The 16,294-nt window shown below is 51.7% G+C and overlaps 1 protein-coding gene across 4 annotated transcripts in view; it reads right to left on the bottom strand.

Annotated features, from left to right (window-relative positions):
- Window positions 1-3,695: 3,695 nt before the first annotated feature.
- The window catches only part of SLC4A3 (solute carrier family 4 member 3), a 33,668-nt gene continuing 21,069 nt past the window's right edge, over window positions 3,696-16,294 (bottom strand). For 3 of the 4 annotated variants that reach the window (XM_071561617.1, XM_071561616.1, XM_071561618.1), the window contains exons 12-23: window positions 15,522-15,706; window positions 13,755-13,968; window positions 13,226-13,447; window positions 12,754-12,902; window positions 11,157-11,351; window positions 10,509-10,715; window positions 9,812-9,901; window positions 8,080-8,246; window positions 7,445-7,698; window positions 7,025-7,194; window positions 6,403-6,576; window positions 3,696-5,652 (exon numbers count right to left, since the gene is read on the bottom strand). In XM_071561617.1, coding sequence (XP_071417718.1) covers window positions 5,575-5,652; window positions 6,403-6,576; window positions 7,025-7,194; window positions 7,445-7,698; window positions 8,080-8,246; window positions 9,812-9,901; window positions 10,509-10,715; window positions 11,157-11,351; window positions 12,754-12,902; window positions 13,226-13,447; window positions 13,755-13,968; window positions 15,522-15,706 — 2,105 coding nt within the window. In that variant the 3' untranslated portion in view covers window positions 3,696-5,574. Of the gene's footprint in view, window positions 5,653-6,402; window positions 6,577-6,994; window positions 7,195-7,444; window positions 7,699-8,079; window positions 8,247-9,811; window positions 9,902-10,508; window positions 10,716-11,156; window positions 11,352-12,753; window positions 12,903-13,225; window positions 13,448-13,754; window positions 13,969-15,521; window positions 15,707-16,294 lie in introns of those variants that run through there. The other variant, XM_071561619.1, reaches the window with a different exon arrangement.

The following is a 16,294-nucleotide window of genomic DNA, read 5'->3' as shown; positions in this document are numbered from 1 at the left end:
TGCCGTTCCCATGGTGAAGGTTTGTGACCATGCCTGAGGAGGGCAGGTTCTTCTCCTGGCAGACAACAGGGCCCAGTTCAGCCCTTTCTCATCTCCCTGGTGTCTCTCCTGGGGCTGGTGAGTCCCTTCTTTTGAATTACATGGAGGGGAGGTGGATGAAGGGCAGAAGGAGACAGCATGGGGCAGGGCCGTGGCAGGGATGTGTAGGGTCACCAGAACACAGCAGTAACTGCTGGTGGTCCTCAGCATCTGCAACAGCAAGCAGGACACTGGCAGCCCTGAGCTGGTGCTGCTCTTGGGGCTTCACATGTAACTATCATCCCCTCAGCATCAGTTCTACTGTCCCCAAACTGGAGCAACTCACATCTGAACAAACCCACTTGCCCTGGGGAAGGCAAATGCAACCAGAGCTGGTCTCAGCCCTGCCAAGTGCCCAGTGTGATGAGCTGCCACCTCCTGCCAGTGATACCTGCCCCATGCCTCCCCCTCCCCGCCGCATCCCTCAAGGGGAGAGAAAAAAGGATTTTTAGAAATTGTTTTATGAAGTTTGGGTACCTGAAAAGCAGATACCAAAGCTCAGGCAAGGACTTTCAGACATATACAGGAAAGGGGAGAGTTTGCCAGTGGCTCTGGTTCACAGTTTTGTTGTGGAAATGATCTTAACCAGCAGTTTCCTTAATTTCCCAGTCATACAGCCATGTGAATATGTGCCAGTGGTATCTGACAACAGAGATGTGCCAGCCTCTCCTAGCTGCAGAGAATAAAAAGAACTGGAGAAGATAGTTTGAGTGTACTTGAACCCAGGTGACAGAAACAGAAACCCAAATAGTTTGCTTAAACATATAATTGTTTAAAATAATACAGTTGACAGTTTTAGGAACAGACCTTCTATTTCTGAGGTCTCTGAACAGGCTTGCTTTTGTAAAGATAAACCTCTTCCCAAACACGAAAGAGGTGAGAGAAACTTCTGGTAGGAGTGCAGTCCTGGTCTGGCTTAAGTGAGTCCCCTGCCAGGGAGCAAGTGAACACTTGTCCCATCCTAGAGCATCCCCTGGGGAACTGGAGGCCTGCAGACACCTAGGATATTCTCCCCAGCCCCAGTGCAGTAGCATCCCCTGAGTGTGCAGGCAGCCTCTCAGCTACTCTCCCCACACTGCAGCAGCATTTTGTGATCCACTGTGCTCCTGGTGTGGCAGCACCCAGCAGCCTGTCCCTCCTCCTCTGGTCCCACAGTACCCTATGGAGTGCATCCCTTCCAGCTCCCTCACTCCTCCTCCCCACCCACCCATTGTCTTCTCTGGCAGAGCAACCAGGACCAACTCCTCCAAGCTGGCCAGATGTCCCACCCTTTGATCAGCACACCAGCCTTTGGAAGAACCATTTCCTGACAGCCCACAAGTGTGATCCAAACCAGAGCCCACACAGCAATCCTCCCTGCATCGCATCCTGGTGCAGTGCATCTTCCAGCACACCCAGCTCCCGGGACCATTTGGATGAGCTATGATCCTGGCTGCTTCCTCTTCACCACTGCAGCCACCCATGGAGGCTCTATGCTCTCGAAGGGGAGATCAGCATCTTTGTGAGGCACATGCAGTGGTGCCAGGAGGGCTTTGACCTGTGAAGTCTGTACCGCATGCTGCTGCTGGTGCTGCTACAGAGCCCCTCGGGCAGGTGGAGAGCTGGCAGCACCTGCAGAAGCTTGCCCACTGTCAGCTCCACTTGGCCAGCCCTGATGTGGCCAGCACCTATGTAAACTGGCTAGCCTCCTACCTGCAGCATCTGAGCACACTCAAGGAGAGGTTCAACACCAGCGTGGTGGTTCCACTCTGTGAGAACTTATACGTGCATGAGGAGCCAGCTGCCTGCCCCACCCGGTGGTCCCCTTTGACATCCATCACCCACCTGGCTGCACTGCTCTTTGCCCACCATCATAACTGGGGACTGCTGCTGCAGGAGGGACCCTCAGTGAGAGGGTCTTCAGCCCCCAGAGCTTGCATGACTTGCGTGGCTTTGCTGATGTGGGGCCCTTTGTGAAGGTCTTGAGGCTGGTCCCTGATGTCCTTCACCAGAGCTTGGTCACAGCAGATCTTGCCCAGCAGTGGGTCTGTCTCCACCACAGCAGGTACAGCCTCTCCCTGCCACCATCACCATCACTGCCACAACAGCAACCAGTATAGGGCAGAGCAGGGCTGGCTTCCAGCACTGTACAGCTTCCATCGCACAGCAGGACTCCCCAGCAGCTGGGTCTCCCCTGGGCTTGTCCAAACTCATGGACCCACTGCAGCCCTCGGACACAGGCAGCAGGGCTGCGGTGCTGCAAGTCCAGTTGTGGGAAAGCCAGGAGCTGCTGGCCCTGCTGCAGTGAGGGGACTGGGTGACCACCCTGCATGCCCAGGTCTGTCACATCACCCAGCACATCCGCCTTCTGAACCTGCAGCAGCAGGGTGAGGGGACGGGGCTGGCCTGGCCTTGGCAGAGCCCAGGTACGGGTGTGGGAGGTCGCTGGCACCAGGCTGCCCTGGCTGAGGAACTGCAGAAGAACCTGGAACTAGCGGAGTAGCACCACAACATCCTGGAGGCCAGCTGGCTGTTGGAGCTGGAGGTCAGGTCCAACCTTGGCAGGAGGATTGATGCGGTAAGGGTCATGTGCTGGCTCTGCTTGCACTCCCTGGTCTGCATACTGGGGTGAGTAGGGTAATGCTGTGGGCCAGGGTGCTATCCAGGTGGGGACATGGATCTTGTGGGACTGGGTGGAGCCATAACCTCTCCAGTTATAACTGATGGCCCTTTGAGCAGCCATGTGAGGATGTGAGGAAGGAGAGACGTTGAGTGGGGAATGGGAGTGTTTCCAAACATGGCAGAGCAGCCTGCAGGTCATGGATACTTCCATCCAACCCGTCTGGATGCTCAGGAGTCAGGCCCCCACACTGCCTCCTCTCCCAAAGGTTCAGCAGCACTGCCAGGACCTGGAGAGGGTGCAGTGAGGACAGGTACTGACTGCCCCACAGCACACCCAACTCAGAAACAGGATGGCCACCACCTCTGTACCTGGGCAGACTCAGCCCTCTGCCACATGCCCCATGGCAGTGGCCAGCCCCTGGAGCAGCCAGTGACCGACCATGAGTAGGGCTTCTGCCTACACCCAGCAGTGGTACCCAGGAGAGCATGACTGGAGGACACCCAACTCATCAGCCAGGCAGCCAGGAGCTCACATGAACCTGGCTCAGCTTCTACCTGGGAATAAAGTGTGCAGAGAACGTGTTTAATGAGATGTTTCTCCATGCTCAGCACATGGCCCTGCCATTTAGCATGTGGCTAGATACTGCATAACAAGATGGGCACTTAGCACTCCTGAGCACACAGGCACAAGCATGCCTGTGTATACAGATGCAAGCAGGCAGGAATGTGTGTTTCTGGTTAAATATAGGGCTCAGACTCCCATTTCCAGCAGTCACCATAGGGGCTCTAGCTGGGCCCACAGTAGCCAGACTGCTTTGATAATGGTGATGCAAAACTCACCTCCATGCTAGTAGTGGATGACAAGGTGACAGTCCTTGCTCCAGCTGGGGCTTGCTACCTTACTGGCTGTCATGGGCAAGAAAGTTTTGTGTTGGGGAATTTCAGTCAATTTAATTTATTGCCACTGGCAATAAAAACCAAAGAGTAGAGCCAGAGGCACAATTCCTGTGAGGAGTTTATTGATGTAGCTGTTTCCACTACAGTCAGAGGAGTCACAATGCACAGCAACAACAGGCCTCCTAAACTACACAGGAAGGACAGGACACACACAGCCACAGACACACAGAGACACTCGTCTCTCTGCCCCGGGCCCTGCAGCAGGGCCAGGCTGTGGGCAGGAACCTGCTGTGGGGGGAGGCTTCTTTCTCTGATGGGATATTTCTGCAGCCTCCCAAGGAAGGCACTGGAGCCTTCTGGTAATGAAGCATCCACCATCTCTCGCAGGAGCCAGGCTGGTAAGTGGGAACAGGGGCAGCGTCTTGTCCCAAATCCAATGGTGAAGCAAGCACCCCAGCTTCCTCCAGAAGACCACTCCAGCTCCAATCATCAGGGAGAGGCTAGAATGCCTGTCTCCTCTGGCACTACCCTTGGGGTTGCCAGAGCCAGCAACGGCACCTTCAAGCAGTATCTGGGCCAGCTCTGAATAAATGCTACCAGCTTAGGGAGATCCCAGGGGAACCCCTGTCAGGTGGAAAGGTGTGATGCATGGAAGTTCTACCTGAACATGAGGAAGAACTTTACTGTGCTGGTGACCGTCCACTGGAACAGATTGCCCAGAGGGGTTGTGGATTCTCCCTCATTGGAGATATTCAAGAACTGTCTGGATGCAATCCTGTGCCATGTATTCTAGGATGACCCTGCTTGAGCAGGGAGGTTGAATCAGATGATGCACTGTTGTCTCTTCCAACCTGACCAATTCTGTGATTCTGTTTTTGGAGCTGCCCAGAGATAATGGAAACTGAGTGCTGCGCATGCTGTATGCTACTCTTTCCCACTAGGAGAGCACTGCTGGATGTGAAAGGTCATTTCACTATGGCAGCAGAACTGGGGCTGGAGGTTTCAGTGACTTCCTTGTAGGGTTGCAGGGAGCCAGACTCAGTGGATCACTGCACAGGGAAAGGGAGGGGACCCAAAGGACTGTTTTGTGCTCCAGCACTAAGTCTGTTGTAATAGCTTCTTAGAAATGGATTGTTCTCAGGGACAGGGATGTGAGGATCAGTAACTGGGATGCAGCTCTGTGATGAGTTTTAACCCTTGAAACCTTTGTGGAGGTGCAGAATGGCATGAGATTCCTCTTAGTTCTTGCATGACTGCAGACACTCAAGGCTTCATGACACCTGCTTGACCCCAGCCTCCCCTCCCTGTCCATTTTGCCTTTGGGAAAATCGAGAGGAGGCAAGCAGACTCTCCCATCCCAAGTAAGAGCTGAAAACAGTCATGTGGGAAGGTGACTGAACAGATGATGACCTGGAGGACAGGGCCAGGGTGTTCATCCCTCTTTGCCAGCAGTTCTGTGGCCCAGGGGCTGTTGCAGAAGCCCAGTGTAAGCACTCCTAGAAAGGGGGCAGAGGGAGCAGGAGCAAGACATCTGCCAGCTGAGTAAGGAGACTGCTGGTCTGGAAGAAGCCCACTGGCCATCCACAGGCAGCTTCTAGCCCATCTCTGTGGGTGCTCAGTGTCACGTGGTGCTGAGACATCCAAGCTTCATGGTAGTGGAGGGGGATGCAGTGGCACCAGTTGGCATGGTTCGCTTTCACCACCTGGAGACCAGGCACAGGCTGCCTGCGGCAGGGAGGGGACAGATCCTTGACCCATGGGCACTTGGGGCCCACACAGCTTTGGGATGTGAGAGGCATCTCGCAGCCCACCAGGTCCAAGAGGAGAGAGACTCAGGGCCTCTGCTGAGCGATGAGGCAGCCGCAGCGGGGGCTGCCTCCTGCAAGGCTATGGAACAGCCACTCGTTGGTCCAGGCACAGCAACTCTCCAGTTAGTTCTTGGGAGGGGTGAGCAGGTCCAAGTGGCTGGTCCCATGAGTGGGGAGGGCAGCTCCCAGCTCACACAGGCATGTGCAGTTCATTGTATTCATCCCGGCCATCCTCGTCAAAGTTTGGCTCCGCATTCTCTGAGTCCAACTGGGAAAAGGCAGAGACCAGGTTCTGAAGGCCACAGCCAGCCCCAGTGTGGGGTCAAGCCTGGCACAGAGGGATCAGCACACAGTGACCCAGGCAGCTGGGCTGTATTGGGAAAAGCAAGGCTCTTGCTCCTTCCCCTCCCAACAAGCTCCTTTTTTAAACCCTCATGCCCATTTATGTATCCCCACCCTGATGCCCTTTCCAAGTTCTGGGGCTTTGGTCCAGCACTGCAGCTCCCACTTCTTCCCCTGTTTGCACCACCCACTTCTAGGTGCTGCTCCAGACTGTTCTCCAACAGGATCTCAGGATGCTGACAGCAGCAGAGGAGCTGCCACCTCTTGAGGAGCTGCCAGCACCCTGGCACTGTGGTTACATGCTTAAGTGCCAATTAGCCACAGACTCTGCTGTGATGCTGCACTGTTCATCCTACTGGCTCAGTGTAGAATTGGGGTGTCTCTTGATGAATGAGCCACAAGATGGAAAGGGAAACATGCGTGCCAGGCCTCTGCCTCGTAGGAACCTGTGTTTCCTTGCTCTAGGCTGCCCATCCATCCCACACTGCCACTCCCAGGGCTAGTAAGCTCTAAGGAAGGCACACACCCACTCACTGACGTTGAGCAAGACCCTCAAACAATAACAACGAAAGTCAAGGCTTTGCTGGCCCAGGTTCTCTCAGCCTTTCAGGCTGCCAAATCTCCTCACCTCACTCCAGTGTTGCAAGCTAGACTGTGAAGACAGCTATCTGCTTACCGCTTTGAGCTCCCTGTCATGGAAGAAGCGGGGTAGCACGAAGCGTCGTAATGGCACTGTCATGATCAGGACGAAGGGGAAGGCCAGGGATGCCACCGTAGACTTCACCACCCAAAGCAGCACAATGCAGGCCAGTTGAATGAAGGTGAAGAGATTCATTCTCCAGGTCTTCACCTAGGAGGTAAATCCAGTCTAAGAACACATTATCCTTCCACATAGATTAACGAAGACACAACTGGCAAAATATAACCCTTCTGCATAGAACGCAACAGTGCTGCACACTCTACCTGCCTTTACCTACAGAGAAGTAGAACTCCATAACACATCAGCCTCTGTGCTGCTTAGCAGTATACCCACCTGGCAGCACAGTGTCCCTTCATCCATTCAAGCAACGCATCACTCCTATAAACTGTCCGCCCATCCATACAATATACCGGCACAACACTCCTGGGTGCAGCCTATCAGCATGTGACCCGAACATTGTACCACCTCTGTGCATGGCTTGAACTTAATTCTCAGCACAAACTTGTAGCCAAGGAGGGTCACCAACCCAAGTATCACTCTAGTAAAGCACTATCCTCCCATCACCTGCCTCTTTTTCCTCTGCTCATCCTTTCCTCACCTTGACAACGTAGATGTGGTCAGGGTGGTGCTTGGATGGCATGAAGATCAGGAGCAGCCGCTCATAGAGCTGGATGCCAGTGAGTGAAGTAACACCCATGTACAGGAAGATGCCAAAGAGCACAGCCAGCGGGATCTGCCGCAGCATGTTCCCCATCACAATGGACAGACCTGCACAGACAGAGTTCAGGGTATGGTATGTCCTACGCCAGCCCCTCCACAAGGCACCTCAATCTCCGTCCCTCTCCCGCCTCCTCTCTGTCCTGGGCTGCAAAGGAAAGGAAGCTCAAAAAGGTTAAGTGTGGGCAGTCCTGCAGAGAGCAGGCAGAGCATATGCTGGCCTGTGGGGCAGGGACACTGTCAGGGGATTCATCTGGCTAGTCCTGACCTCTCCCCTCCCTCTCCTTCACCAGAGGCTCACCAACGAGAGCAGCAATAAGCACTCCAGTCACACGCTGCTCCTTCACCTCCTCGATCCTGGGCTTCTCTCCTGGTGCGATGGCTTTGCTCATGACGGTGAGGGCATTGACGTGGGTGATGGAGCGCACTGTTGCTGCAGTCAGCCAGGGCAGCCCAAAGAGTGCGCAAAGCCCCCCCATAGTGCCAATGAGAAGAAGGTCCAGGTGGAAGCCAGAGCCTTTCAGCAACTTCCTCTCCTTCTTGCTAACAATCAGCCTGAAAGAAAACAGAGCTGGGGTCAGTGCCAGGCCTGAGTCAGTGCCCAGAGACAGCACTGCCACTGGGGACAACATTCACCCTCTGGAGACAGCACACGTAGGGATAACAAGGAGACGGCTGAGGAGAAGGACGGTGGCTGTCAGTCTCAGGTTAGAAGTTTCCTCCAGCATTTGGCTGAGACAGGTCTTTATCACACCATATACCAGGAGGGGAGTCAAAAGATGATTGGAGAAGCCAAGACACAGTCTGAAAGGGCCAAGATCCTGTCCCTGCTGTTCCTCTGGGATTCCTATTGCATCTCCATGTGAATGTGAACCTATCCTGGCCTTGCCTGCCTAGGGGTTAGTGACAGTTGGGGTTGGTAAAGGAGGTACTCACGTAGTGATCTGTGTCTCCATGAAGATAAGAATGAAGACCAGGAGCGCAGGGATGGCAGAGGCAAACATCATCCACAGCGGAAAGGTCCCACTGCTGCCCATGGGGTGAATGAACCAGCCACGCTTGTGAGGAGATGTAACCGACAGGCCAGAGGGGACATTCAGCTTCTGGTGGTGTAGTCACAAAACCCAGCAGTTACTCATCACTACACACCTGACCATGGCCTCACACAGGACTAGCCTTGATCCTCTTGCTCTCCCTGGTCTGAACACCTCAGATGATGGGATAAGCTACCCTGAACGGAGCAGGACTTATGGATAATCAATCCCCCTCAGTGCAAAAGTCCCATGTGCCCTAACACAGACCTATCTCGTTTCCTTCCCACTACTGAAATTTCCTAGTTTTTGCCCAAAAGACCAAGGAAGTATCTTCCCTCAGGAACCTCACCCCCATGTCAGTGGTTAAAATGCTCCTTGTCCTCTTCTTGGACAAATTAAGAGTTTTGCACTTCCTATCCTTCTCTGAGGTGGCTTTCCAGGCTTTCCAAGGCTTTTCTGAGACATTTTTCAGCATTGTTTTTGCAGTGTGAACCCCAGAAGTGGCCAAATTCTTTGGAAATTACCTCACTCCAACCATGCTCAGAAGGAATATCACATTTGTGCTCCCATCAGACCACACAGACTCCTTGCTGTACATCCTCCTGACCCTACATTCATTGTCATTTGACCCCTTGGCTCTGTGCTCCTCTATAGCAATTTTTGCCATCTGCACTGCAGGGAGAGTTTATGATATGCATTTATGTTAATCAGCATAAGTATGAATAATATTCTTGGAATGCTTATCCTTGAGCTAAACTATGTAACTAAGTACCATTTTCTCAGAAAGCTTTGTACATATGCTGAGTTAATACTGAAATGATAACGCTTTTGATATTAATTGTAGAAGTGTAGAAGGGTATGAAAAGAACGTAACAAAGTGCAAGATTTTACCAACGTCTGATAGACTCAAATTTTTCATTGAAATTCAAATGAATAAAAATGCATTTTGATTCCACCAAGCCTTAGACTGTCTTGATAAAAAGCTTGCAAGATGAACAGGAAATAGCTTTCACCCTTTCCCCAGTCTTAGTGGGAAAAAACAAAATGAAACAAAATATGTAAGTACATATCTACTGAAAAAGGAGAAAAAATGAAACCTGTGAGATGGGTTTGTTTGATAACATTAAGTTATCAAACTTAATGCTAAGTTTGTGCACAAACTGGGAAAAAATTACTGAGACAGTGATCAAAGTATTTAGTAGGCTACAATCAAGGAGAGACTAAGTATGTTAAATATTAAACCCCACTGAAACCATTCTACATGCCAGCTTCTTCAGTGTGCATAACCAGTTTATGTCTTGTTGATTGACTGCAAATGTTTAGAGTTACAACTAAGGAATTAACTGCAGTGGATCTCCCTAAAGCTCCTAAAACCTCCCGGAATAACAGCTGAAATACCACAGGAATAGCAGGGCACTCCAGTCCCTGTAGGTCTGGCCTCAGTCTCAGCAAGACCCTTGAAGCTTCCCTTTAGCGTGGGAGTGAGGACAAGGGGAACGTCTCTGTTTGTTTTGTGCTGTTACGACTAAAGAAGCAGGAAATACAAATTTCCCATTGCACAATAGCAGGTCACAGTGCCACAGGGATCACTGCTGGGCTGCAGGAGGGGCTCGGCGGGCAGTGGTGGTGCCTACCTGCGTGTATGTGTCAGTGATGGTATAATCCACCAGCACCATGACCAGGATGGAGATGGGGATCCCAAAGTCTCCGATGATCCGCCGAGCCTGCAGGACAGAGACCTGTCACTGGCCAAGGGAAGGGGCCAGCTCCATGCATCCACCCTGTCACAGAGAGCCTGCGGCAAACGGAAGCCCCAAGCAGGGCCAAGCACCACCGCAAACCTGAGCACTGCTGATGGACAGGGCAAGGGAACCCAGCCTTGACCCATGGGGCTATGCATCCCATTGCCCACGTAAGACACAGACTTTTTAAATGACTGGCTACTTGCCCCAGCTGACCTATTTAGACAGTGGTACAGGTGTTACACAGATTCTCTGCTTGTGAGAGATGCCCAAAGAGAAAACATTGTAAGCTCTTGCTCCTGTATTCCAGTTTAATGGACTTGCATCTGGACCAAAGAGCTTCCCCAAGGTGCAGAGCACTTTCCAGCAAAGCTCAGTGGAACAGGACAGTGAAGATACTGTCATCAACAGTCAGCTCTGGTCTGCAGCCTAGGGTGGGCTACCAACCATTCTGCAAAGTATTTAAGGGATTTCTGGTGTATCTTTGGGGGACATCTGAGTGCTCTGGGGAACAAAGGTCTGTAGCAAGCAGCATGATTTTTTTGGCGCATCCCTTGCCTTTAATATGTGGGTCCCACAAACTTCTCACCTTTCCTCCTAAGAAACGACTGTTCTTGAACTTGCGCATAAAGAAGGCAATGAAGAAGGTGCCTAACATGAGGATGAGGGAGAGGAGAGCAGTGTTGGGCTGCATCCTGGTGCCCAGTGACATCGCATCTGCAGAGAGCATGCTGGCATTCAGGCTGCTCTGCACATTTGGTGGGTAGAACTTCAGCAAAGGATGTTCTGCAAACACCTGCACAGGTGAGAGAAGCAGCAGGCAAGTTACTGCAAGGAGAGGCAGCGGGCACTGTCACTACTGGGGGCAGGGGGAAGTGGAGGTGTCCTGCTCTATGGAGAGGTGAGGGCAGTAGATGGCAGGCACAGACAATCCCAGCATCCGTCACCTCAAAACCTACCCAGCTGGAGAGGGTTGGGGAGAAAAAAGTGGCCCCTCTTTAATGCCTCCTGCAGGAAGAGAAGGGGAGAGAGACATTAGGGCTCTTCCTGCCACCATCTGTGGTGATACAGAAGCCAGCTGGGCTGAGGCATGAGAGGCCAGCAAAGTACTGCTCTGCAGAACGTCTAGGAAAACCGTGGCTGAGCTAGCCCTGTTCCCCTGACTCCTATATGCTAAAGCAGCAAGTTCCTGAGAGATTGAGAGATGCAGCAGCCCATTTCCCCGAGGAAGGTTCACCTTGTACAGTTTGTAGAAGGTCTCGTAAATAAAGATGAGGGAGATGAGGAAAGCAAAGATCTCCTGGGTGAAGGGGGAGATGTAGCGCACCAAGAAGCTTCCCTCAGCTGCCACAATAATGATGATGAAGACAATGAGCCACAAACCAATCCACACTCTGCCTGTCAGGTACTCAATGCCTTGTGTCTGGCAGAACTGAAATGGAAAGAGGAAGGAGTTACTCACGGCTCCTTAGGCTGCCTGATTCATCTGCTCCCCATTAAGGTCAAAGACTCTCTTGGAAAAAAAATCTTATATCTGCTCAGGCATCCAGCACAGAGACAGGGAATTCATGGATGGAGTCACAGGTAAATTTGCAGACTTTCCTTCAACACCTGCCAGCTCACACTAAGCAGGTCTTTACCACTCCAGTCTTTGTAACAGTACCTCCTTTGCTTTCTGCTGAAAGCCACCTCATGCGTGATGCTCCCCATCCCACCCATAGGGAGGTGCTATTGCTCAAACACAGCTCTCCACTGCTACATGCACTCAACAGCACAAGCCTGTTCCCTACAAAGGAGAGCATGAACATCCTGTTATGTCCCACTGCTCAAAGGCTGTGCTAGCTGGGCCATGATCTCAGACAGCACTCTGCGTACAGAAACAGTTGCATGTATGTGGAGAAAAGCCCCCAGGCTTTCACTGTAGAGCAGACCATCTCCACCACCACTGCTCATCCCCACACAGCGGCACCAACAACTTCCAGCATCATCACATCCCTCCTTTTGCAGCCTTCCTTGGTACCACCACAGGCAGAGGTACACCTCTGCACACAGTGACTGGGCAAAGCAAAAGCAGTCAGTGAGAAGTGCAGTCAAGTCACAAGAGAGCAGAGAAATTCCCACTCTATAATGGCCTCACCAGCTCCAAACTCCTGACACACCAAGGTGAAAATCTAGCTGTAGGAAAAACCATCCTTTTTTTTTAAGACACAGATATGCTAGGAGTCAGAAAAAAAGCGAAGGATTAGATCCACCACTTGAAGGTACAGGGATGCTTTTAAGAGCAAAGAGGTCATGCTACTTGAGAAAAACATATCCATCCTGGCTGGCCAGGATACCTCTGCACACACCCTAGGCTCATTCTGAGATGTAGGAGTAATGTATGTGGCACATCTCAGATGGGTTGTACACTGAACATTGTTGGGCTCACATATAAGGAAACCTGGACACAGGTAAAAGTTGTGAAATGGTCTTTAAAGGAAGCCCCAAGAAAGTTTTAGGACACAGCTAGAAGTACTCATTGTGCCAAGATGGGCTGCAGCACAGGGCTGGGGGACAATGCTTCTCTCACAGTCAGCAGGTAGAGGAGTGCTGTTATCATGGTCACACCTCAAGGGATAATGGATACAGCAACAGGAGGCAGAATTCTCTACAGTGTGACCTGTAAAGGGTCAGCAGAGCCAGGGGCAGCCCTGGCCAAGCTGAAAGCAGCCTGGAAGAACCCAAGGAGACCACACTACCGAAGACTCTTTGCAGAACTGAGAAATGCCAGCTGCCCTCTCCAGAGCAAGGGCAGAGTGAGCAGATGCCAAGCATAGACACTGCCTCACATGTACCTTGTAAAAAGCTTCTTCGAACACCAGTAGAGGTCCTGAGAAGCCAATGACCAAGAGTGGCTGGGCTCCAAGCAGGGAGAAGAGGATCCCTAAAACTGAGGTGGAGATTATCAGCTCGGAGACCCCCATGAGACCCTCAGTTTTCTCTCCTGGGAATAAGAACAACACATTATTACAGTTTGGACACAGGCACCATCACTACAGACAGGCAGGCTACACAGCTCCAGAAAGAGGAGGCAGGTCCCCCTCCCATCAGTCAGAGGTCCCCTGGGTTAGACAGGGAGCAAGGAGGGAGCCCAGGATGCCGAGGCTGGAGAGGGCAAGTGGTAGGGAGGGAACGAGGCAGCAGCCAAGGCACAGCACAACCACTCTCCCTGAGCGAACAGCACTGAAGCCCACCCCAGCACAGCATCACACAGACACAGCCAGTGTCCTGGAGTGCAAAGAGCAGACCAGAAAGCAGGCCCATTACCTAGGAGTCCCCCGAAGGTGATGGCAGGAGAGAGAGCAGCAAAGTAGATGAAGAGAACGGCTGCAAGACACTGGCTGTGCAAGGCGTCTCTGATGTCACTGAGGTATTTGGGGTACCTGCGCTTTATGTCCCGAACCAGACCTCCAAAAAATATCCCGGTTCGTTTCAAAGGGTCGTCCTCAGCTTCCTCCTCTTCTTCCTCAGCTTTCACTTCACACAGCTCTGGAGGTGCACGGAGGGCAGGGCTTGAGTAGGGAACAAAGGTGGTCCCTCTCCCCAATACCTTGTAGAGACCTTCCTCCAGCAGCACTAGCCTGGTGGGCCCCTCCGACTGCACCTCCCAGTGCCTTCAGCTACCCCCAGCTGCCAGAGCTGCCCACAGCCACTGTCCTGCTCCCCTTGCCCCCCTCCTCGTTCCCTGCTGCAGGAGCCGACCCTGCTCACCCCTCTGTCAGGCTCTGGGAGGGGAGGGCCCATTGGGGCACGCAGAGCACTAGGCATAAACTTGCCCAAATGTGAGTGGAGAGACCTTTGGCTTCCTGAACAGTCCCCTCCTTCATGGACTTCTGTTCCCTCTCCTTCCTCTTCTTCAGCAGCAACTTCTGGAAGGTGGCAATGGATTTGAGCAAGTCTTTCCCCTCCACCTCTGATGGGGGGATGACAATGCTGCAGTCCAAGAACTCGTTGATTGCATTGAGGAGGTCTTGACGATCATCTGCCAAGTATGCAGCCTCATGGAAGTGCTGGGAGGGGCAGGGAAAAAGAGAGAGGGAGAAGGCTCAGTCTGAGTCTAGACTCAGCTACCTATAGCCTGGCAAGACAGCACTTGCTGTGACCTTCACAGTAACATCCTGCTCCCTCAACCCACTACTCATCTCACTACTGCCACTCTGTGATCCACACTCTGGAATCTTGACTTCTGTTTTGAGGAGAAGCTGGTGGGGCCCTAAAGCACCACAGATATAAAGCACGAGAACCAGGACCTGAGCAGGGAGTGTAAAAGACTCTTGAGAGTCTCCACATGGGAAGTAGACAGAGAGAAAAAATAGGAGTCTACAGCATGAGGGAAGCCATGCAAGGGAAACCAGGCAGAAAGGGGGAAATACTTCCAAGAGGAATGGCAGGGTAACAAGGAAGGATTCCAAGTAGACCAGGAGGACGTAGTAGATAGGCAGGTAGGTGCTGGCAAACAGGTGGAAGTGCTGCACTGCCTCTGAAATGTGCTTCCAGAGAAAGGACTGCAGGACAATGAACAAGTCAACAGACTGCAAAGCAGGGAGGGGACAGCTAAGGTCCCTGCAGCATACAGACTCCCTGGTGCCACACTTCAGTGTAAATGATACTGTACTCTCTCCATGGCGCCAGCCACTGTGTAACCTTGCTACACCCAGCCCTAGCCACAGCAGCTGGCTCTCCTCTTGCTCCAGCAAGAGAAGCAGAGAATCATAAAATCAACTTGCAAACAGCACTAAAGTTGAAATACTGCATCTCACCTCTCCTGGCTAAAAACACATTCTCAGCTGAGTCCTGGGCAAGTCCAGGGAAGGGATCTTTTACCTGGAAGATCTTGTTGCCTATAACCCACATTTTTTAATTGTACCTTTTAGTCTCTGGTTCAGGGAAAGCTGTGGCAGGACAGGAAGGTCTGTTACTTGCTTATAGGTACATGGCACCAGTCACAGGAACCCTGTGAACCTCTGATCCTCTTGTCCCGGATGTATGCAGCAGATGCTCAGATCTTTCCTTTGCATTTAGTTCCTTAACAAGTTAATGAATTTCACTTTCCTGCCATCTAGACAGATGGGGGACTTCTAGCAGTGCATGCACTTGGCAGAAAAACCTTCCTATCTCCTTATTTCTCCTCCTCCTGGATGTGTTCCTCTGCATGGATGCCTCAGCCACAGGACTCAGCTACAAAGCTTCATCCAAACACCTGACAACCATTGCCAGGCATTGCTGGGTCTTTTTGTCAGTGTGGTCTGGGCCAGATGCCATGGTCACAGGCATTGCTCAGCCTTATCCTCTCTCTGTTTGTGAAAACCACCTCTGAATACCACCCCTCTAACCCTGGGCTGTCCTTTGCTCCTTCTTAAATACATGGCCTCTTTCTTCAACCAGCTGAGTACTCTACCCCAGCCAAGTGCCTATCCTTTTAAAAATCCCGGGTGCTCACACCTGCCTACCCCACCTGGGCCTTAGCACAGCATCTCTCAGCGCTTTCATCTCAGGGCTGTCTTCGAAGGAGCCACCAAAGCTCCCTTGCCTATGTCAGCATGACTGTGCATCAGCTTCTCACCTTGTCAGACATGAGGGTGGAGATGGAGCGGCCAATTTCATGGTAGTCCATGTTGGCTTGGCTAGGTCCCAGAAGCACAAAGATGAATCTGACAGGAATTGGGACCTCCAAGACAGATTCCAGGAAGACGGCCTCATTTAGTCGGACAAAAGCCATAGTTGGCTGCTCCAGGAACTGCACGCAACCTACCAGGAGGCAAAGTTTGGAGCAGAGTTAATCATTGGGGTGAGCTGTACTGGGTAGCCTTTAACAGTGAAAACAGGGATTTTGGGGGTTCTCATGAGCCCTGTAGTTCTTTACTTTCCGCAGGGCTGAGCTTCATGTTGAGGATTGCTCCAAGTCCTTTACTGATCTGCTGCTTTCTTTAGCCTCCCAGTTAGCCTATTCTTAATCCCTTACAAATGAGCTCTACTTAAACTATAAAGAGCTAATTTTAAATTGGATGGTTGCTTCCCACTTATGGAAGGAAGTCTCTTACACGTTACAGTTATCAAACAAACTTCTAATCTCAACAAAAATGAAATCAGGTTTGCTTGACATGACCTATTTCCCAAAAACCTCACTGCCTGGCAATAATTACATTCGTATTCTTTAGCTCTATATTAATTGAATCCCATATTAGCTCTGCCATTATGTTGGCCAAGAAAGATGTCAGGTTAAAACACCTATAGGTACAGGCTCACTGTCCTTCCCTTCTCTGAGCACTGATGCTATGAGATTTCTTCTCTTATCTTGTATGTTCCTCCATTCCTAAACTTTTCATTTATTTCAGA

Source organism: Pithys albifrons, chromosome 8 (assembly GCF_047495875.1).
Source record: "Pithys albifrons albifrons isolate INPA30051 chromosome 8, PitAlb_v1, whole genome shotgun sequence".
NCBI lineage: Eukaryota > Metazoa > Chordata > Aves > Passeriformes > Thamnophilidae > Pithys > Pithys albifrons.
Note: the sequence above shows the minus strand (reverse complement) of the source record. Positions and strands in the feature narration are given on the sequence as shown.